This window comes from Mytilus galloprovincialis, chromosome 1, assembly GCF_965363235.1.
Source record: "Mytilus galloprovincialis chromosome 1, xbMytGall1.hap1.1, whole genome shotgun sequence".
Lineage (NCBI taxonomy): Eukaryota > Metazoa > Mollusca > Bivalvia > Mytilida > Mytilidae > Mytilus > Mytilus galloprovincialis.
Window position 1 is genome coordinate 19,144,246 of NC_134838.1, and position 23,160 is coordinate 19,167,405.

The window sequence follows — 23,160 nt, forward strand, 5'->3', positions numbered from 1 at the left end:
GATTTTCATAAATTCCTGTATTATTTTTTACACTGCCTTTTTGATTGAATTTTGCTTTTTAATTAAATTTGGTGTCAATTTTTTTGAAAATTTTATAGGCATTATTATTTCTTTCAAAACGTTATTTATGCACAAACTTAGAGTAAACAGGAAAGTTTCTGAAAAGTTTCACATAAATGGTGTAATTTTATACCCTTTAAAATACCTGCTACATGAAACTTAACATTTTCATATTCTTCACAGCATGAAACACAGTGTTGGGGATGAAATTTTGAAATACCATCGCATTTAAGATTGAGTTTTGAATAAAATACAGGTCCCTTAGCGCACAGCATGTCTATTTCCTGTGACCATGACTCAGAAATTCTGTCAAATGATAACAGATTGTTTGTATTGAGCCAGTTTTTGCATTCATTATGTATGATATATAACAATAATACAACATGATCAGAAATATCACATGTAGTAGGGGCTTTTGTACTCATTATTAAATGACAGTCTTAGTTTCTCATTTCCTAAGTTATAACCTCCTGCAGTTTGCGGATGATACATTTTGTAAAACATCATGCACTGTGTCTTGCTGTTAAAACAAAATCGATTAGTTTATGAAATTTCCATTCATGTTTTGTTGCATGCAAGTTAATTGAAAATTTTCAACAATGTTCTGTAGAAGCATTTGTAAACAGTTGAAATTACAAAGAGCAGGTGCTTGTTTGTACCAAGTTATCTTACATCCACTTATAAATCAGTGCCTTCTTATTAAGAACATGTATCAGTAATTAATTAGAAGAAGCAAGAAATTTGTTGAATAAATGATTTGTTGTGGATGTGACTGTCATTCGTGGAATTACCATATATTTCTGTTATTTCTTCGTCCTGAATATGTATGAAATATTTTGCTGCTGGACATTAAAACAATCACCAATTAAAATTTATATCATTTTTTGCATGTCAATTTGAAAAAACTTTTAGATAGTTTATAATTGAGCCATGTAAATTATTTTAAGCAAACCGTATCTTATTTATGTGTAAAATATTAAGAAACTAAAATTTCAAAAACCACTATTATTAATCTCCCAAATGGAAATACATGTTAAAACTATTTTATCAATGCACTTAATGTTGTATTTCTTTGTATATTTGTCATTGGCCTCTTAAAAAAATCAAGATGTATTAGGTTCCAGTTAGATCATTAACCTGATTTTTTGTGGTTTATGCTAAACGAATTCAAGAATCACATTGATGCCCTTAAGTGGAACAATTCTATTTTATTGTTCACATAAATTAAGACAAAAACTAGATATGGTCACAATATTAATTCATTAGGAGTACTATGTCAAAATGTTCATTAATTGTTTCTTTTTGTTGAAATTTCTTAATATCTTGATATATAGTTAAATTATGTAGATATTTGTTACCATCCAATTATTTCTGGGAGTTTTCACTTTGTGTGGGATGAATTCTGTCATCTTCAAAGCTTACCTACCAAGGAGAAAATGGATAGACTGACTACCAAACATGGCATTTATAGTTAATAACATCAGCTTTTAATGGCTTGTACTTAAATGTGTCACAAATGTCAGTTGCAAAAAATATAGTGGACACAGATATTTATGACAGGTTATTTGCTTTCTACTGACTTTCAAAACTGGTATGTGTGTGAAGAGCTTTTTCCCTTAATTATTCTTGGTATAAGGAAACAGAACCTTTGCTTTGGGTCATTAAAATTTCGGTGACCATTATCCTATTTGAACTCATAAAACAACGAATCAAAATAGTTAATTTGGTGTTTGGGGCACAAATTTTGTACACTGAGTACTGAATGTAGTTTTGTGACAGAGATACAGGACCCTAAAACCCTTCATAACTGAGAAGTTTTTACACAATATATATTGCACTCTATAACAAAGTGAGCAGTTAGCTATATAATAATCTCGTTTCTTTAATTGCATACCACAAATGAAACATATTTCCTCGTTTTCTGGTTGTATGAACCTGATGGTTGCCTGATAATGTAAAAAGAAGTTTAAAGAAAGGTGGCCTGGTTATTTGCTAACATCCTTGCACTTCTAACATTAAGCAAAGTTGTATGTTGAGGAAAATCGAAAAGTATGTGATAAGGTTTTTTTTCCTTCAAATATATAGGTAGTCTTATTAATATTTTCTCAATTTTTCATCTCAAGATAATGAAAAGACCCACAATTGTGTTTGGATTCAATACTCAAAGTGCCAATAGAAATAATGAAACTATGCATCTGTTGTAAGTTTTCTGAACATCCAAATGATGCACTTGCTCCTGGTTCAAGAACAGATCTGTCCATTTACTCCATGTAACACCATGTAACACCATGAAACATGCTTATACTACACCCTTAATTACATGACAACACAACAGAACACCATGACATATGCCTATATTACTGTCAATGTGACGACACAACAGAACACCATGATATATGCCTATATTACTGTCAATGTGACAACATAACAGAACACCATGATATATGCCTATACTACTGTCAATGTGACAACACAACAGAACACCATGATATATGCCTATATTACTGTCAATGTGACAACATAACAGAACACCATGATATATGCCTATATTACTGTCAATGTGACAACATAACAGAACACCATGATATATGCCTATACTACTGTCAATGTGACAACACAACAGAACACCATGATATATGCCTATATTACTGTCAATGTGACAACACAACAGAACACCATGACATATGCCTATATAACTGTCAATGTGACGACACAACAGAACACCATGATATATGCCTATATTACTGTCAATGTAACAACACAACAGAACACCATGATATATGCCTATATTACTGTCAATGTGACAACATAACAGAACACCATGATATATGCCTATATTACTGTCAATGTGACAACACAACAGAACACCATGACATATGCCTATATTACTGGCAATGTGACGACACAACAGAACACCATGACATATGCCAATATAACTGTCAATGTGACAACACAACAGAACACCATGACATATGCCTATATTACTGTCAATGTGACAACACAACAGAACACCATGATATATGCCTATATTACTGTCAATGTGACAACATAACAGAACACCATGATATATGCCTATTACTGTCAATGTGACAACACAACAGAACACCATGACATATGCCTATATTACTGTCAATGTGACAACATAACAGAATACCATGATATATGCCTATATTACTGTCAATGTGACAACATAACAGAACTTAAGACTAACATCTTGTTGTCACGTGACAACACAACAAAACTTAATGCTACATGCTTGTACTACAACTTGTTAGACATCACAATACAACAGAACTTATGGTAAATGCAAGTAATATTGCCCTGACATATAACATTTGTATAACAGAACTCCATGACATATGCTTGTGGTAGGCCCTGTTGTTACATTATAACAGAACCAGAGTTCTAAACATTTTTTCCCTGGTGGTCCTCTAAGAAAATCTACTGGTCCTCACTATAATTTATATTGCAAAATACCAAAATTATGTCTGTCTTTTGCAAAATATCCGTGGTCAGGACCTTCAGACCAATACTTTTCAAGAACTCGGCAGAACTCCATGATACATGCATATACTTCACTCTGTTGTTACATGACAACACAATAGAACTCCATGATACTTGGTTGTAGCACACCTTGTTGTCTGAACACCTGTAGACAATAGATCAGTATTCACTCCCAAAATAAGCCCAGGATGATTAATTAAGTCTGCTTTCTACTGCTATATGATCCTTGAACATTTTTAAATGAATTTCTAGAAGAAGAAAAAAATGAACATTATATCTGATAAAAATGTGTAGAGAAATTCTTAAAGTTGGAAAAGATGTATTCAAAACATATTGAGGTTATGTGAGAGGATGCAGATTTGGTAATTTGTATCAAAAGTAATATATTCTGTCAAGAAAGATACAGGCATGTAGATAAAATTAAAGTTTAGTACAGCCTTCTTCCGAACATTAAGATAGAGATGATAATGACGTGTAAAAGTCCATGTTAGAGCCATTCATTCTGGAATGTAAGATTGTTCATTATACTGTCAATTAACTAGTCCTGAGATTTTCAATAGTTGTCAGTTTCTATACCTATCAAGACACTATTTAATGCCTCGTTGATGCTTTACTTATATTACTCAAATTTCCAAAGCTTTGCATGAAACAAATAATTACGGAAATTAATTAACATTGTTGATTTTTATCCAAGAACAGTATGGTTAAAATATTAGTTTATGTAACTGAGTGCAGATAATGGTTTAATTTGTTTCCATTTGTTTCTTTGTTGGTGATCTCCCTTTTTTGCTGTCTTGCCAGTTACCTCCCCTTTTTATGGGATAAGGGGAGATAAAGCATAGTCAAAGTGATATGAAAATAACAACCTTTAATAAGATTTAAGACATAAGTAGATTTGCAAGGTATTCAGAAGCTATATCTTTTTGTAACAGCTGTGAATTTATGAATTGTAATTGAAAACAATCCAAATCTATTATTTGCTTCTGCCCTCAAAGAAACCATAAATTGTGGAGCAACAAGATTAGGTAGAACAGAATTTAAGGGTAGTTTGTTAAAAGATATCAGCTAACCTGACAGTTTTTGGATGATATATGTGCATAGTTACCTTCAATTTACTTCTGTGCAGAAATATTATCCCAACTAACTTTTCATCTTGATTCTTTTATTACCAAAGCACATTAGATACCAATTAATCTTTTGTCCCAAGCTGTACTCAATTTGATTTATTGCTGTAATTGAAAATTTGATACATAATTGATTTATATTAAAAGGTGTTCTAATATTGTACTGTTTTCACTCTGTTGTACATTCATCAATTTTTCTCTTTTTTTTTTTTTTTCTTTTCTTTTTTTTTTGGGGTACTGATTTACTGATAAGTTACTACAGACAATCAGAACTGATAAGATAATCTAAGAATTAAAAAAGAACAAAAGGTTCCAAAAAACTTGAACAACTGCACCCTCGTTACATGTACATTGCATAACTACTTGTGTCAGTAAGGACATCAGATACCATTTCAGACAGACATTTATTTTGATCAATGTTGATGTATGCCTTAGCTTTTATCTCTAGAAAATGTGAAGCACTCAACATTTAGAGCTTATTCGTTTTTGAAATAGTCAGTCAGAAATGGCAGAGTTGGTGGCTTGATGTCAAGTTTTGAAAACACAAATGTGATTATCATTGTGAGTGCTTCCTATTTGTAATGTTCTTGAGTATAGTCTTTTTAATTTGATATCTCTGAAATATTTGTTTCCTGGCTGTTGAAATGTTGGTAAATCCTAAGTTTTAGCTGTCAGGGTTTTTATCAATGACTCATTCTAATTTTGAAGAATTGATGTGACATATTCTCTTCAAGAAAACATATTGTTTGTATTGCTATGATTTTTATACGACCGCAAAATTTGAAAAATTTTTCGTCGTATATTGCTATATCACGTTGGCGTCGTCGTCGTCGTCGTCCGAATACTTTTAGTTTTCGCACTCTAACTTTAGTAAAAGTGAATAGAAATCTATGAAATTTTAACACAAGGTTTATGACCACAAAAGGAAGGTTGGGATTGATTTTTGGAGTTTTAGTCCCAACATTTTAGGAATTAGGGGCCAAAAAGGGCCCAAATAAGCATTTTCTTGGTTTTCGCACTATAACTTTAGTTTAAGTAAATAGAAATCTATGAAATTTTGACATAAGGTTTATGACCACAAAAGAAAGGTTGGGATTGATTTTGGGAGTTTTGGTTCCAACAGTTTAGGAATTAGGGGCCAAAAAAGGGCCCAAATAAGCATTATTCTTGGTTTTCGCACAATAACTTTAGTTTAAGTAAATAGAAATCAATGAAATTTAAACACAATGTTTATGACCACAAAAGGAAGGTTGGTATCGATTTTGGGAGTTTAGGTCCCAACAGTTTAGGAATTAGGGGCCAAAAAGGGACCCAAATAAGGATTTTTTTTGGTTTTCGCACCATAACTTTAGTATAAGTAAATAGAAATCTATGAAATTTAAACACAAGGTTTATGACCATAAAAGGAAGGTTGGTATTGATTTTGGGAGTTTTGGTCCCAACAGTTTAGGAATAAAGGGCCCAAAGGGTCCAGATTTAAACTTTGTTTGATTTTATCAAAAATTGAATAATTGGGGTTCTTTGATATGCCGAATCTAACTGTGTATGTAGATTCTTAATTTTTGGTCCCGTTTTCAAATTGGTCTACATTAAGGTCCAAAGGGTCCAAAATTAAACTTAGTTTGATTTTAACAAAAATTGAATCCTTGGGGTTCTTTGATATGCTGAATCTAAAAATGTACTTAGATTTTTTATTATTGGCCCAGTTTTCAAGTTGGTCCAAATCGGGGTCCAAAATTAAACTTTGTTTGATTTCATCAAAAATTGAATAATTGGGGTTCTTTGATATGCCAAATCTAACTGTGTATGTAGATTCTTAATTTTTGGTCCCGTTTTCAAATTGGTTTACATTAACGTCCAAAGGGTCCAAAATTAAACTAAGTTTGATTTTAACAAAAATTAAATTCTTGGGCTTATTTGATATGCTTTATCTAAATATGTACTTTGATTTTTGATTATGGGCCCAGTTTTCAAGTTGGTCCAAATCAGGATTCCATATCAAGTATTGTGCAATAGCAAGAAATTTTCAATTGCACAGTATTGCACAATAGCAAGAAATATCTAATTGCACAATATTGTGCAATAGCAATTAATTTTCAATTGGAGTTATCTTTCTTTGTATAGAATAGTAGTTGATAATATATGTTGGAAATTTACCAGACATGACTATGATGTCATTTTCTATTTTTATTTGCCAATAACTTTATGTAAATAACTTCATTGGAAATTTGCCAATATAAAATGTTGCTGATGAAGCTTTTTTTCCTTATCTTATCTAAAATGTTTTTAGATAATGTATGTTGGACATTTGCCAGACATGACTATGATGTCATTTTCTATTTTTATTTGCCAATAACTTTATGTAAATAACTTCATTGGAAATTTGCCAATATAAAATGTTGCTGATGAAGTTTTTTTTATTGTTTTATACAATAAACAATGTATATTCACTTTTACTACCAACCAATCTTTACCATTCAGTGATAACAAGCACTTTATTTTACATTTTAATATCTTATGATGTATTTAAAAGAGTAGTTATTGTTGCAAACTCCATTAGAAATTTGAATTGATATCAGTTTTGGAAAAAGGGAAACGGGGATGTGAAAAAAAGGGGGGGGGGGGGTTAAATTTTTCTCATTTCAGATTTCATAAATAAAAAGACAATTTCTTCAAACATTTTTTTGAGAGGATTAATATTCAACAGCATAGTGAATTGCTCAAAGGCAAAAAAAAAACTTTTAAGTTCATTAGACCACATTCATTCTGTGTCAGAAACCTATGCTGTGTCAACTATTTAATTTTAGATTTAAAAAGTTTGAAGAAATCTTTAATTGATTTGTAAAATCTTGACATTTGTTTTGTGTAAAAAAAAAACATATAATGTCAAAAATTTGATCACAATCCAAATTCAGAGCTGTATCACGCTTGAATGTTTTGTCCATACTTGCCCCAACTGTTCAGGGTTCGACCTCTGCGGTCGTATAAAGCTGCGCCCTGCGGAGCACCTGGTTTCTATGAGGCTGGGAATAAGTCAAAATTATTTAAGAATATACATGTACTTAAAGCTTATTGTTGAGGTCCTGAAATAATCATGGACCTCTATAAATATTTAAGGATATCTTAAAATCAAATTATAGAGGTCATAAAATATTGAATTTGAATTCAATGATTGTGACTTAAACTTGTTTTATAATTTAAGTGTTTGAGTTGGACCTTGATAATGATCAATCACTGTGCAGTGCAGTTATGAACAATACAAACACTCTATGATAATTTTAGCAATGTTTCAAACCTGCGAAATAAAGGAAACAAATGAATTCTCCTAGGAATTGATACATATCATCTGAAGTCACTTTTTATCTCATCATTTTTCTCATCATCGGCCAATTTATATGCCGATTAAGACAAAGATCTTACATCTGAACATATAATGATTCACTACATCTCGTAATTTCATTTTACAAGAGATAAAGAAACCTGAATCCTGACATTCTGGAATTAATTGATTTTTGTAAGAAACCTTTTTTCAATTCCATTATTTATGCAGCTGCTAAAGGAAATGTTGATCTGTTAATTATGAAGGTTTTAGTTGGTGAAACAGTCTCAGACTCATTTCCCAAATTTTGTCTATTTTATACATACAAGATATATAAACTGTTTAATTCAAAACACCAAATGTCTTTATTATTGTATTTTCTTGAAAAAATAAATCCCATGTCTTTCCTGTCGGGAAAGCTATTACTTGATAAATCAAATGTCTTTCCTGTAGAAAGCTATTGTTTTATACTGCCCTGGCTGTGAGTTCACAATAAACAGGAATCTATGACTAAGCTAATGGTCATCTGATTATGGTTAAACAATCAGGGGATGAATATGTATTGACAAGTATGTGATCTATGTTATATCAAGCTGTTACAAGATATTCATATAGAAAGTACTTTCCTTTTCAAATGAATTTGTGATTGTAGGGATGCATTGACCTATATTAGGCTTGAATGTCAGATTTAGTTATTCTTTATGTTTCTTTTCTAGGATGATCTCATTTTTTATGTCCCATTTATGGGCATTATGTTTTCTGGTCTCTGCATCCGTTCGTCCGTCTGTCTGTTCATTCGTCCGTTTGTTCGTTCGTCTGTCCCGTTTCAGGTTAAAGTTTTGGTTAAAGTTTTTGGTCAAGGTAGTTTTTGATGAAGTTGAACTGCGTTCAACTTCAAACTTAGTAAACATGTTCCCTATGATATGATCTTTCTTATTTTAATACCAAATTAGAGATTTTATCCCATTTTCACGGTCCACTGAACATAGAAAATTATAGTGCGGATGGGGTATCCATGTACTTGGGACACATTCTTGTTTCTTTCAAAAATCACATGAATTTATTTCATACACTGGGTGTCATTAGTGGAGTAGGATTCACCACTGACCAATCAAGATTATCTATGTTTGTCCTCTGTGTAGCCAGTCAAGGTCGTTAAAAACTTCCATTTGTTAGTTCGTCCTCAGCTTTTGTTTGGGTAAGTGTTGCTCTGCAATCTTCATTTTTCTTTAGATTTTTGAATGTTTTTGTCTTTTCCGTTGTGTTGTCTAGTTTTCTTTGATTTACCATTATTTGTATTGGTATCATTTCCTTCATTTTAATGAAAAAAAATTAAAAAAAATTTAAGGAATCTGATTGTACTAAAGGTCCTGGTGATCTTATCTTCCCAGTGTTTACACCTCTTAATTTATATAAACACGAATTGTTCACCTAATTAACATTGGCATAGCTTTATCATTCTGTAAGGGAATGCATCATTTATTTTGATGGGTAGGTTAATTTAGATGTCAGATTCCAATTTGACAGGGCTGCAGTTGTTTATAGCACTGTTATGCACATTGCTCCAGAGTCAGTTTTGTTGTACTCTGTTTTTTAACATCCTGTAACAAGTTGGCAAATTTCTGGCATTTCACACCTTCTGGTCTCCTTATTGAACTCAAATCAAATTGTCTGGCAAATGAAGCACAAACTATCTTACAGGGTCAGCAGATCTGTCAATCTTTAAAATGTTACTTACCAGTAGAAGGTTATAATAAGATTAAGGAATTTTATTTGAGAATGATATTTATTTTCAAAAAGTTTCTGCTCTTGCATGTTATGGTGTATTGACAGCTACCACCCACATCTTGTAGTGTCCTCACTTTTAATTAAATTTTGTATATAGTACAGTGAAATCAGCCAAAATCAAACTTCTTTTTACCTGAGGATTTTGTTTGAATAAGAAAGCTGTTTGGTATACACAGGTTATATTACCAAAGAATATACGTTGCATTTTCTAATACAATAGTTCTGTTTAGACAGGTTTCTTGTCTTCACAGTGTTTGCTTTACACAGGTTTTACTGTAATTACATACAAGCAATATCAGCTTCCAACATTAAAAGATATTTTTTTTGGATTTAATGTTTATGTCTTTGATAAGCCTGATAACTTTGTCTGTATTGGTAGACATGGTTGGTTGGCTCCAGAGGAGTAACCTCCTTAGAGATGACATGGCTTCCTTTTAATGATTGTTTATATTGAAGAATATTTCAAAGAAAAGCACATTTTTGACAGCATGTTGTTATATCAAGATAGAATTATTTGTGACTGTGTCACATTCAAGGTCAAATGTTAAGTATGACTTTAGACAGTGCCACTTACAAACTTGTGTGTTTGGGTGTGAATTTAGATGTTTAAGAGCCTCTCAGTTGTTACATTCCAAATGACCTGTTTAATTTGATTGTAATTTCCTCTAATTCTAACCATCAGCTACCATTTTATGTTTACCCTTGTAAGCTTGGTGTTTTGATAAGCTGAAAAGATATCTAAATTTCGTGTTCAGCAACAAAAAATTTAACACAGAAAACAGCTGTTGTAACAAAATTTTTTAAATCTTTGTGTGTTTTGCAGTTGGAGGACAACCCACCTTGAATGTAGACTTCGAAATGAAGAATACCACCAAATATAAAGGGGAAATTGTACGTCTCCGTTGTGAGATTTCTGGAAACCCGCTTCCCAAGTACAGTTGGTTCAAAGACAGCATTGAAATTGGAGATAAAGAGGACCGATTCAATGTGAAATTGACGCCATGGGGTTCAAGGTAACAAACTTATGTTTTTTTCTTTCAACATTGTAATTTTGATTTTTAAAAAGATTTGGTAACTGCAGAAGATTGTATTCTTTCAACATTGTATTTTTGATTTTTAAAAAGATTTGGAAACAGCAGTAGATAGTAACATGAGTGATTGAAAGTATAGTTTTAAAGTATAAAAGGTTAAGTTTACTGTTGATGATTTAAACAAAGGAGCGATGCTCGAACATAAAATAAACCATTTAGTGGATTAAGATAAATACAAAAACTGTTAAAATAAACTTTTGTTAAGAGTAAGAAAATAAACCAGATGTAATATCTTCTTCAGCCTATAGTTTTAAATTAGTCAAAGTAATATGGAGTTAATACAAGGATTATATGTTTAGACGAGGGATACCTATCATCTGGTCGCAAGGAGTTATAAATCTGTTCATGTTGGCAATATTTAACATCTTTTGTATGTAAAATAAGCAACCATGTTCATAGTTTACTTTTTAGGTGTGCAGAAATGTAAACAATTTTTCGCAAGATAGCAGTAACAGGTCTTATGCATTTCATACTTGTAATTTATTTATTCATGAACTACATGCCACTGTTCAGAATGGATTCAAAGCAAGCAATAATAGATAAAAAGCTCTTCTGAAAACTTCTAATCTTAAATGTTTATAAAAAGACAAAACTAAAAGTTACAAACAAAAATCATCAAAATAAGACATTGGAAAATAAACAACTGTTTTCATAGTTTACATTATAAGTGCTCAGAACTGTAAACAATTTAATGACAAGATGGTTGCAACTGTTCTTGTATTTTTCATGCTTGTTGTTTTTTGTATTCTTGAACTTCATGCCACTGTACAGTAATGGTTTCAAAACAAATAATAATGGTAAATAGCTATCTGAAAACAAACAAAAACTTAGCTAGGATGCTGAATTATAGAGAACATTCATTAGCAACTTATGAATTATTTTTTTTTCAGATTAAAGATAGAGAAATCAGTACCCCATGATAGTGGTTATTATATGTGTATAGCTGCCAACAGGGCTGGGGCCAAAAATGCTACAGCTTATCTACAGATCAAAAATGGTAGGTCAAAGGGGGACAACTGTATTACAACTTAAGTAAATAATAAAGTTCTAAGATTTGGCTGTTTATCTCCCAAACACACTGTATTTTAACAAAACAGTAGCTTCATGTATTCAGTACTTTCACTTTTTTCTTCTTCAGTAACTAATTTGAATTCTAGTATTTGCAAGTTTTATCCTATTGCTTTACTATTATCAAAATTAATTGGTATTTAAGATTCAGAATGCAATTTAAATTTCCATTTACAGTGCCACCACCTGCCTAATTTTAAGGTGGAGCTGTACTAAATTATTTCTTTTATCTGTTTAAAAAGCATTAAATTAACATTTAAAAAATATCCGAATATTTAATTGTTTTCACCTGCATTCAGCTGATAGTGTCAGAATTAGCTGAACATTTGTTTAGCTATAATGATAATAAGTTGGCCATTATAGTTCAAAGGTTATGGAGTTTTTAAATTCTTTGATATCTCAACATGTTTTAAAAAAAATCATCTAGTCTTTATTTAGAATCTTTTAATGTATAGTTTTTTTGATCCTCAAGCCACCAAATTTTACCATATCATTGTATTTATTTCTAGTTTTTATTTCTTTTCAATTTTCTTATAAAAATTTAATTTCATATCATTTCATTACAAATTAATGATATAAAATTAATATTAATTTTTACCTCTCTAATATTGTATTTCCACATTTTTTCCATAGAGCATCCTCCCAAAAAGGATAACAAGGGTGGAGGATCTAAGACAGATGTGGATTCATCATTCCCAGATCTAGGTGATGATACAGATAGGTAAGTTCAGTAAATACCAGGTATATTCCATCTCTGGAAATAAAAGGTTGTTTATTTTTACAATTGCATATGACAATTTACAGTTTCATATGACAATTTACATTTGCATATGACAATTTACAGTTGCATATGACAATTTACAGTTGCATATGACAATTTACAGTTTCATATGACAATTTACAGTTTCATATGACAAATGTATTTTATGAGCTGAACAGTATATGGATTTATTTTAACACGTGGCTCGAACTCTTTAAATTTTTCTATTGATTTAGAAAATTATTTTATAAATTCTCTATAAATTTCATTTTGAATTAAAAGAAAGTATTAATAAAAATATTTTTTACTCATTGTTTAAGTAAATGAAGTAGTTGAGAAAGAAAGTGTATAAACTAAAGAAGCCTAAACATCTGAAAAATGGTTTAACACTATGACCAAAAAACATGTATTAAGTTGCATTTTAAGATGGAAAATTTTCTTTAAAGATTTTCTGGGAAGTATGATCCAGAAATATATAAAAAGTAAGTAATCATTTTAATGGATTGAGGATTATCATGGCTTCTATTTACATTTTTTAATCTTTTATTAATTTTTTTCCTGACCATTAGTGGGATTTGATACATAACTGGTATATATTTTTAATTGCTAATGTTTAATTCTAATTTATGAACATTTTTTTTTTCTTTCGAATTTCAAATAAAGAGTGGGTCAGTTAGCATTGCCCAATCTTTTTGAATAAGAACATATTAAATTCTTTGTAAATAGAAGCACATATTTAATCCTAATTCTTAATTGTATCTATATATTGTCATCCTGCTTTTGGCTATTCTGCAGCAGTCATTCAGTTGTTTATATAGATTTTGATGGCTTGCACTTGCCTTTTGTTAATTATCTGTGTTTCCAATAAACTTCAGTAGCTTTCCACTTCTTTAACTAATCCTATGTAAAAGATTTCATCTTGCAGTGACTATACCTGATATATAATGTTATTAAACCTGAATAATAACTATGATCCTTGCAGTGCATAGAGCATTAAGTGCACAAAAAGAAAAAGAAGGAAATTACTTTGAAATTTAACAATACATTGCAAGATGAAAATATTACAATTCTATCCATTCTTAGCTCTAATGTGAATCAATATTTTCTATTTGTAACAAAACAGTTAGCTTCAAGCTAATGTTCATTCATTTTTCTCAAGCTTTTCCTAATAATGCTTTGCATTAAAAATTTCATGTTCTTACTCTAAATGTAACAACTAATAAGACTATTACACAAGAGATGTTGATCTTTACAATATGCAATTAACCCATGATACTATACAGTTAACCCTTAGGCCTTACACTATACAGTTAAACGCTACATGAGCCAACCTTTACACTAAATAGTTAACATTTGCCCAATGGAGTTAACCTTTACACTATAAAGTTAACCTTTACACCATACAGTTAACCTTTACACCATACAGTTAACCTTTACACCATACAGTTAACCTTTACACTATACAGTTAACCTTCACACCATACAGTTAACCTTTACACTCAACATTTTCCCTTATACTAGTTAACCTTTATGCTATACAGTTAACCTTGACACTTTATAATTAACCCTTCCACTTGTTAACCCCTACACTATACAGTTTACCTTTACCTTTACACTATCAAGTTAACCTTTACACTATCAAGTTAACCTTTACACTATCAAGTTAACCTTTACACTATAGTTAACCCTTACACTACTTAACCTTTACACTAGACAGTTATACAGATTGAAACTAATTTGGTAGCATATACATGTCATAAATATGATATTTTATATTAAAAAAAAATACAGACGAGGACCCAAGACTTCAGACAATCAGTTGCACAAATTTGTAAATTGATAGAAATGCACCATTTCAAATCTTTTTTATTTATGAATATTTCAAATGTGTAAGTTCCTTAAATTTGACATAATTTACTGAAATACATCATACCTGTCAACTCACCTGTTTTTTGCGGGTGACACCCGTTATTTTCACCTCTCACCCGGGAGTTTTTCTTTACCCGGCGGGTCCCGGGAATTTCTAACATTACCCGTTTCACCCGGATTTCTGACCGGAATTGTTTCCGGTATTTAGAAGTAATACGACCTTCGGTTTTATCGGTCTTTTTCAATGTAACTAAAAGTCAAAATGTAGGACTGTTTACCTGAGCTACGTAACGATATGAAGAGACAACACAGCTACAAGATGAGTTCAGTGACTATCAGTTGACCCCATTAGATGAACTTCCACTTTGCACTTCCCCTGAAACTGACATTGGTACATTTTGGGGAGAAATGTCCAAGTTGCATGACATTTTTCTTAACAAGCCAAGATTTTTTGTTTTGTCAAAACTTGCTAAAACATTACTGGTTTTGCCAAACAGCAATGCAGACAGTGAGAGGGCATTTTCTTTAGTAAAGAAAATAGCTACAGAGTTTAGGGCTGATCTTAATAAGGATACACTGTGTGCTCTTCTTTCTTGTAAAATGAATACACATTTGCATTGCTATGAACTGAAACCAAGTGCAGTTCTTTTAAAGAATGCCAAGTCTGCTACTATGGAATATAACAATAGTCTGAAATAAACTTGTATACATGTTCTAACTGTTTCATATACATATTGACTATATTGACTATATAAATTATATGTAAACATATTTTTATGCCCCACCTACGATAGTAGAGGGGCATTATGTTTTCTGGTCTGTGCGTCCGTTCGTCCGTCCGTTCGTTCGTCCGTCTGTTCGTTCGTCCGTTCGTCCGTTCGTCCGTCTGTCCCGCTTCAGGTTAAAGTTTTTGGTCGAGGTAGTTTTTGATGAAGTTGAAGTCCAATCGACTTGAAACTTAGTACACATGTTCCTTATGATATGATCTTTCTAATTTAAATGCCAAATTAGAGTTTTGACCCCAATTTTACGGTTCACTGATAGAAAATGATAGTGCAAATTTCAGGTTAAAGTTTTTGGCTTCAGGTTAAAGTTTTTGGTCAAGGTAGTTTTTGATGAAGTTGAAGTCCAATCAACTTGAAACTTAGTATACATGTGCCCTATGATATGATCTTTCTAATTTAAATGCCAAATTAGAGTTTTGACCCCAATTTTACGGTTCACTGAACATAGAAAATGATAGTGCAAATTTCAGGTTTAAGTTTTTGGCTTCAGGTTAAAGTTTTTGGTCAAGGTAGTTTTTGATGAAGTTGAAGTCCAATCAACTTGAAACTTAGTATACATGTGCCCTATGATATGATCTTTCTAATTTAAATGCCAAATTAGAGTTTTGACCCCAATTTTACGGTTCACTGAACATAGAAAATGATAGTGCAAATTTCAGGTTAAAGTTTTTGGTCAAGGTAGTTTTTGATGAAGTTGAAGTCCAATCAACTTGAAACTTAGTATACATGTGCCCTATGATATGATCTTTCTAATTTAAATGTCAAATTAGAGTTTTGACCCCAATTTTACGGTTCACTGAACATAGAAAATGATAGTGCAAATTTCAGGTTAAAGTTTTTGGCTTCAGGTTAAAGTTTTTGGTCAAGGTAGTTTTTGATGAAGTTGAAGTCCAATCAACTTGAAACTTAGTATACATGTGCCCTATGATATGATCTTTCTAATTTAAATGCCAAATTAGAGTTTTGACCCCAATTTTACGGTTCACTGAACATAGAAATTGATAGTGCAAATTTCAGGTTAAAGTTTTTGGCTTCAGGTTAAAGTTTTTGGTCAAGGTAGTTTTTGATGAAGTTGAAGTCCAATCAACTTGAAACTTAGTATACATCTGCCCTATGATATGATCTTTCTAATTTAAATGCCAAATTAGTAAAATTGACCCCAATTTTACGGTTCACTGAACATAGAAAATGATAGTGCAAATTTCAGGTTAAAGTTTTTGGTCAAGGTAGTTTTTGATAAAGTAGAAGTCCAATCAACTTGAAACTTAGTATACATGTTCCCTTTGATAAGATCATTCTAATTTTAATGCCAAATTAGAGAATTTATTCCAATTTCACAGTCCTTTAAACATAGAAAATGATAGTGTGAGTGGGGCATCCGTGTACTGTGGACACATTCTTGTTGTTCTTCAATTGAGCCCGCAAAATGTCGTACGCGTTATGACCTGAGATTTTTTTTCTCAATGCAGGTCATGACCTGACTTTTCATTTTCAGAGGTTGACAGGTATGAATACATGTATGTTGTAAATTTGTGTGCTCATATTATTTTTAAAGCATGTTGTATTTTGTGGTATTTTTTTTAGATTTTTTAGTTTGTGTATAAATAAATGTGTAAAGGCAAATGCTTGCTGTTATTTGGTTTTTACATAAATTATAATTAGAATAAAAATGCATTTCAAAGAAAACGTGTTTCTCATTTATGGTAGGAAAAGACATATTTTAATGGAAAATTGTCAAATAAAGGTATAAAAAATGTGATGTAAAGATGTAATATTTTTATTTTTTACAGTGAACAATTGCCTTTGACTAAAAAATTACATGTAAAATAGATGTACCAATCTGTTATGTGGACAGTATTAAAAAATTGTCAATACATTATATAAAAAAGCATCTATTTTTCTAGCTGTCAAAATGATTTTATTAATGATACAGAAAAGAAAGCTATCAGATTTTCTTTATACTAACTTTAATTTTACAGATTGAAAGAGGAAAGCAGTGGTAGTACTAAAGATGACAGCAATGGTTTCTGTCAACCGTTTCGAGGAAACATGTGTGCCAGATTTATAGGCAATCAGACAATTTATGTCAATTCTGAGTATGCTCAAGGTGTAAAGGAAGAAAAATTTATTGGTATGTATGAATTTTTAATGGCCTATTCAGCAATATTTCAAAAAAGTGTGTTTGAGGGCTTGCACCCTAGAGTTTCATTTGTTATTTTAATCAATTTATGCATGCTTTTCTGGGAAAAGTTGAGGTCTGAAACTAGGAATCTCCCATCATGGTTCATCCCTTATTCATATAATTTTGTAAACAACACTTATTTATGTTCTCCACTTTGATCAATGAAATATATATTCCGTATTTCATTTTGAAAATTTGTAGTTTAACTACATACAAATTTTATTGAGGACAAGGACTGATCAGAAATAGAAAATGCAGATTTTTAATTCCTCAAGTGTAATAATTATAGTATTTGACAAACACTTGAATTTAATCAAGGGACATAACCTACAATACTATGTTCCACCAAAGACAGAAAGAGTTTCTTTATCTCAGTTAAGATTAAATGTAAGAAGCAAGTGCTCTAAAATACAGACAAATGAAGCAAGATTAATTTTACCATTAATTGGCTTAATTTTTATATCTATAGATGGATCACTTAGGTAAAAAGACAGTGTCAATTAAGTAAAATTTTAAGATTTCCCTGATTTGGGTTTTGGTCATGCAATGGGAAATTGGCCTATTTCCTTTTTTTTCCTGCTTCATAATTTATCTAAGATACCAATCATCTTTTACATATTTAGATACTTTTTAGCCAATACTGTCATAATAGAATGATCAAAAGAATTTATGTGAAAAGGGACATAATCCAGAAAATGTACCATGTAAGTAAAATATTCTTTAATTGCTATCTTTGTAGCTGCTTTTACTGTGATTGCTGCCTCCAGTGATATGTCAGCTGAATGTCAGAAGTATGCCATAGAGTTTCTATGTTTCTACACCTTCCCTTTATGTGATCGTCAACATATCAACCCTACTCCTCGTAAAGTCTGCAGAGACGAGTGTGAAATGCTCGAGGGCACTATCTGTAAAAAGGAATATGTCATTGGTAGACATCATCCAATGATAGGTAAGTTTGATGTTTCATTGGTTGATATCTAATTAATGGAATATGTCATTGGTCGACATCATCCAATGATAGGTAAGTTTGATGTTTCATTGGTTGATATCTAATTAATGGAATATGTCATTGGTCGACATCATCCAATGATAGGTAAGTTTGATGTTTCAAAGGTTGATATCTAATTAATGAAATATGTCATTGGTCGACATCATCCAATGATAGGTAAGTTTGATGTTTCAAAGGTTGATATCTATTTTAAATGAAATATGATTTAAAAGTTGCTCTATGTACCGGTAATATGATTTCAATGTTAATGCCTGTTGCTTCTAATGTTTGTCCTATATACATGTACCACTGATATTTGGTAAATAGTGGACACGTCTTTTGATGTTCAAGTAGATAAAATACATTTTAAAATTTTGCAAATGACTTCAAACAGAATTCAATTTGTTACAGTTGTAGTTATAAGGTGCAGTTTCCTGGACAGTGAAGGATTTAGATACCAAAAATCCTGAAAATAATATATATAATTGAAAACAGGGGTCGTGGTGTATCAAGTCACCAAACAAAATCCCTACAGGCATTGGACAAAATTAAAAACAATAGAAAAACTTTATTTGCTGTTCTTCATCTTAAAGTCTTAATGAGACATTAAAAAAAAATGCAAAAGCACATGCATTGAACACAACTCAGAACTAGTAGCACTATTTTTATAATTTAAGTACTCTTTTTTTTAAGGGGAAGGATTCCTTCCTAAGTGCTATGACTTACCACCTAGAGGTACCCCAGAGGGAGATAAATGTAAAGGTATTAATGTACCCATTGATCCTACACAACGACCAGAAGGTAAAATTATCTTTATGATTTACAGAAATTGAGAAATTACAAAGTCAAGCATATCCATTCAAAGATTCCTTTGTTAATTATAGAAGCTATTCAGATTGTACTGAAAGGTTTAAAAAAAAAAAGCTAGTTGTTAAAACCTAAATTGCTTGATTTATGTTATTTGTAAAGTACATTGTACTATTGATAATTTGAAGAACACTTAAACTAATGCATTATAAACAATATACGGAAATTGTCATTAATAACACCACTAAAAGTTAGGTAATAGTACAATGAAAAAGCTTTATGAAATATTGGCAAATTAAAGGAGAAAACTTGTTTTATAACTTTTTATTTTTTTTAATTCTGGCTACATCTGTTAAAAGTTTCCATTCAATCAGAATTAAAATGGTAGACAATAATATCCCTAGTCAGACACTATACTTAGTGGTTATATTTTATTTTCAAACTTCTGTAATATATTATTTACAAAAGGGATTTGTAACATGATTTTATACTTTCTTTGATATCAACACATTGTGTACATTTCAATGCTTATTTACTGATTGCTTGCTTTTTAGTTCACACATGTTATGGTGGTAATGGCATGAAGTACAAAGGATCTATCAATCACAGTCGGTCTGGAAGGCCATGTATAAACTGGAAAAATAATCCACATTTTAAAGGCAGTGAATATCCTGATCTAGGTTAGTGATTGATAAAGAAATAAGAAAACAAACATCTATTTGTCAAATATGTTTTTATGCCCCACCTACGATAGTAGAGGGGCATTATGTTTTCTGGTCTGTGCGTCCGTTCGTCCGTTCGTTCGTCCGTCTGTCCCGCTTCAGGTTAAAGTTTTTGGTCGAGGTAGTTTTTGATGAAGTTGAAGTCCAATCAACTTGAAACTTAGTATACATGTGCCCTATGATATGATCTTTCTAATTTAAATGCCAAATTAGAGTTTTGACCCCAATTTTACGGTTCACTGAACATAGAAAATGATAGTGCAAATTTCAGGTTAAAGTTTTTGGTCAAGGTAGTTTTTGATGAAGTTGAAGTCCAATCAACTTGAAACTTAGTATACATGTGCCCTATGATATGATCTTTCTAATTTAAATGCCAAATTAGAGTTTTGACCCCAATTTTACTGTTCACTGAACATAGAAAATGATAGTGCAAATTTCAGGTTAAAGTTTTTGGCTTCAGGTTAAAGTTTTTGGTCAAGGTAGTTTTTGATGAAGTTGAAGTCCAATCAACTTGAAACTTAGTATACATGTGCCCTATGATATGATCTTTCTAATTTAAATGCCAAATTAGAGTTTTGACCCCAATTTTACGGTTCACTGAACATAGAAAATGATAGTGCAAATTTCAGGTTAAAGTTTTTGGCTTCAGGTTAAAGTTTTTGGCTTCAGGTTAAAGTTTTTGGTCAAGGTAGTTTTTGATGAAGTTGAAGTCCAATCAACTTGAAACTTAGTATACATGTGCCCTATGATATGATCTTTCTAATTTAAATGCCAAATTAGAGTTTTGACCCCAATTTTACGGTTCACTGAACATAGAAAATGATAGTGCAAATTTCAGGTTAAAGTTTTTGGCTTCAGGTTAAAGTTTTTGGTCAAGGTAGTTTTTGATGAAGTTGAAGTCCAATCAACTTGAAACTTAGTATACATGTGCCCTATGATATGATCTTTCTAATTTTAATGCCAAATTAGATTTTTACCCTATTTCACGGTCCATGGAACATGGAAAATGATTGAGTGGGGCATCCGTGTACTTTGGACACATTCTTGTTATTTTAAAAGATGAGCATCATTTTTTAATTTAACGATGACTACCAAAGCTCTGTATTGAGCAAATGTTTCTCCTGCAACTTTTGTTAGACAACTGTAAGCCTTTTAGGCATTTCGCTTCTCAGTTTCAAAATAATTATCTTTTCAAAACACTAGTTTATATTGATAAGGGATAAATAAAGGAATCCAAAGAGCAAAAAAAATATATAGGTCACCGGGCTTGTTTTCGAGATATTAGCCATTGAAATTTAACGGGAAACTATTCTCTCTTGACTTTTCATAGCTTTATCATTGACAAGTTTAAGATCTAAAAAACTATTAAAAAATAATTAAAAATTTTACAGATGGCTTATCATTATATATGTAAAGGATTTACAAAAAGAAAAATGGGGGTCACTGGGCAAATTTTTTCAAGGCATTCAAATAGATGAAACCAGAGGATTCTGAAAATCTGACAAAAAATCCAAAACATGACAAGCCAGCTTCCTTAAGTTTGCATATGATTAAAAAATGAAAGGTTTCGTCAAATTTCAATGATACTTTCACCAAACAACATTCTAGGCGAAAGCATGGAAAGGGTGGCATACATGATAGACAAACATCTTTATCATATGTTTATCCTTTTATCACTGTAAAAATGAGACATTAAAATCTAAATTGACAAAAAAAAGTACAGACATTAGCTTTAACTTGGGACAGACACATTAATTTATGTCTGAGTTATAAAGTTTTTGTGAGTTCAATGATTCAATCATCATTTATCTGTATATTGATAAGTTAAGATCATTTCTTTTCCATTTATGATCGATATATCATATAGTGAAGCAAAACAAAGATTTTCTGTGCCCTGATAACAGGATTGCGTAACATATTTTAATGACATAAAAATATTTTCATAGCTTGTTTGAATCATGTAAAGGATTTTTTTCAAATCACACAAAAACTGGGAACTTTTTGTATTTGCATCAATAGAAAATATAAATATGCTCATCTATTTTCATCCTTTTTTTGCTCTCATTTCAAAAAACATATGACATATGAATATTTAAAATATTTTGGTCTGATTCTTGTGACTTATTTTTATGCCCTATTTATGGACATTATTATGCCCCATTTATGGGCATTATGTTTTCTGGTCTGTGCGTCCGTCCGTTCATTCGTACGTCTGTTTGTCTGTCTGTTCATCCGTCTGTCCCTCTTCAGGTTAAAGTTTTTGGTCAAGGTAGTTTTTGATGAAGTTGAAGTCCAATCAACTTGAAACTTAGTATACATGTTCCCTATGATATGATCTTTCTAATTTTAATGCCAAATTAGAGATTTCACCCATTTTTATGGTCCACTGAACATAGAAAATGATAGTACGGACGGGGCATCCGTGTACTGGGGACACATTCTTGTTTATGAATGACACAAACTTAGAACTTCTTGTATTGTATAGAAAAATATGAGACTCTCAGCTTTGTTTGGATAAAAACAAAATATTTCATCCTCTCTTTATGCCCTGTCTTTGATACTTTTCTGGTCTTTGCATCTATCCAACCTATATCAGGTGCAAGATCTGGCTTGAGGTAGTTTGTGGTTACATCAACTTGATACTTAGTACACATTTTCATCATGGAGTGACCAAATTAGGGTTTTGACCGAGATAGCACAGAGAAGTGAATATAGAAATGTGATTGTGGGAGCGGGGCATGGTGTAACATATGGTCAAAGGAAACATGTTCTTGTTCTTTTTATTAAGAATAATATTTAATATTATTATTTAAAAATGTTTTGTAGGAAACCATCATCTGTGTAGAAACCCGAATGGTACATATACAGGACCATGGTGCTATACTGATCCTTCATATCATCATACAGAATTATGTGATATCCCTAAATGTGGTATGTATTTTTATGCCCCCAGTGTAGCTGAGGAGGTATTAAGTTTTACCCTTATCTGTCTGTTTGTCCATCAATACGTCAGGATTGGTTTCCATTCTCTAACTTAAGTTTGCCTCAACCAAATATTATACATAATGTTTATTACCAAAAAACTCATATCAA

The 23,160-nt window shown here is 31.4% G+C and overlaps 1 protein-coding gene across 1 annotated transcript in view; it reads left to right on the top strand.

Moving 5' to 3' along the window:
- Positions 1 to 23,160, top strand: part of LOC143068244 (tyrosine-protein kinase transmembrane receptor Ror-like) — a 168,233-nt gene that overhangs the window by 139,696 nt on the left and 5,377 nt on the right. Inside the window, exons 10-18 of the mRNA XM_076242149.1 lie at positions 10,619 to 10,808; positions 11,777 to 11,883; positions 12,588 to 12,675; positions 13,161 to 13,196; positions 17,348 to 17,499; positions 18,290 to 18,499; positions 19,232 to 19,339; positions 19,900 to 20,025; positions 22,894 to 22,998. Coding sequence (XP_076098264.1) covers positions 10,619 to 10,808; positions 11,777 to 11,883; positions 12,588 to 12,675; positions 13,161 to 13,196; positions 17,348 to 17,499; positions 18,290 to 18,499; positions 19,232 to 19,339; positions 19,900 to 20,025; positions 22,894 to 22,998 — 1,122 coding nt within the window. The remainder of the gene's footprint in view (positions 1 to 10,618; positions 10,809 to 11,776; positions 11,884 to 12,587; positions 12,676 to 13,160; positions 13,197 to 17,347; positions 17,500 to 18,289; positions 18,500 to 19,231; positions 19,340 to 19,899; positions 20,026 to 22,893; positions 22,999 to 23,160) is intronic.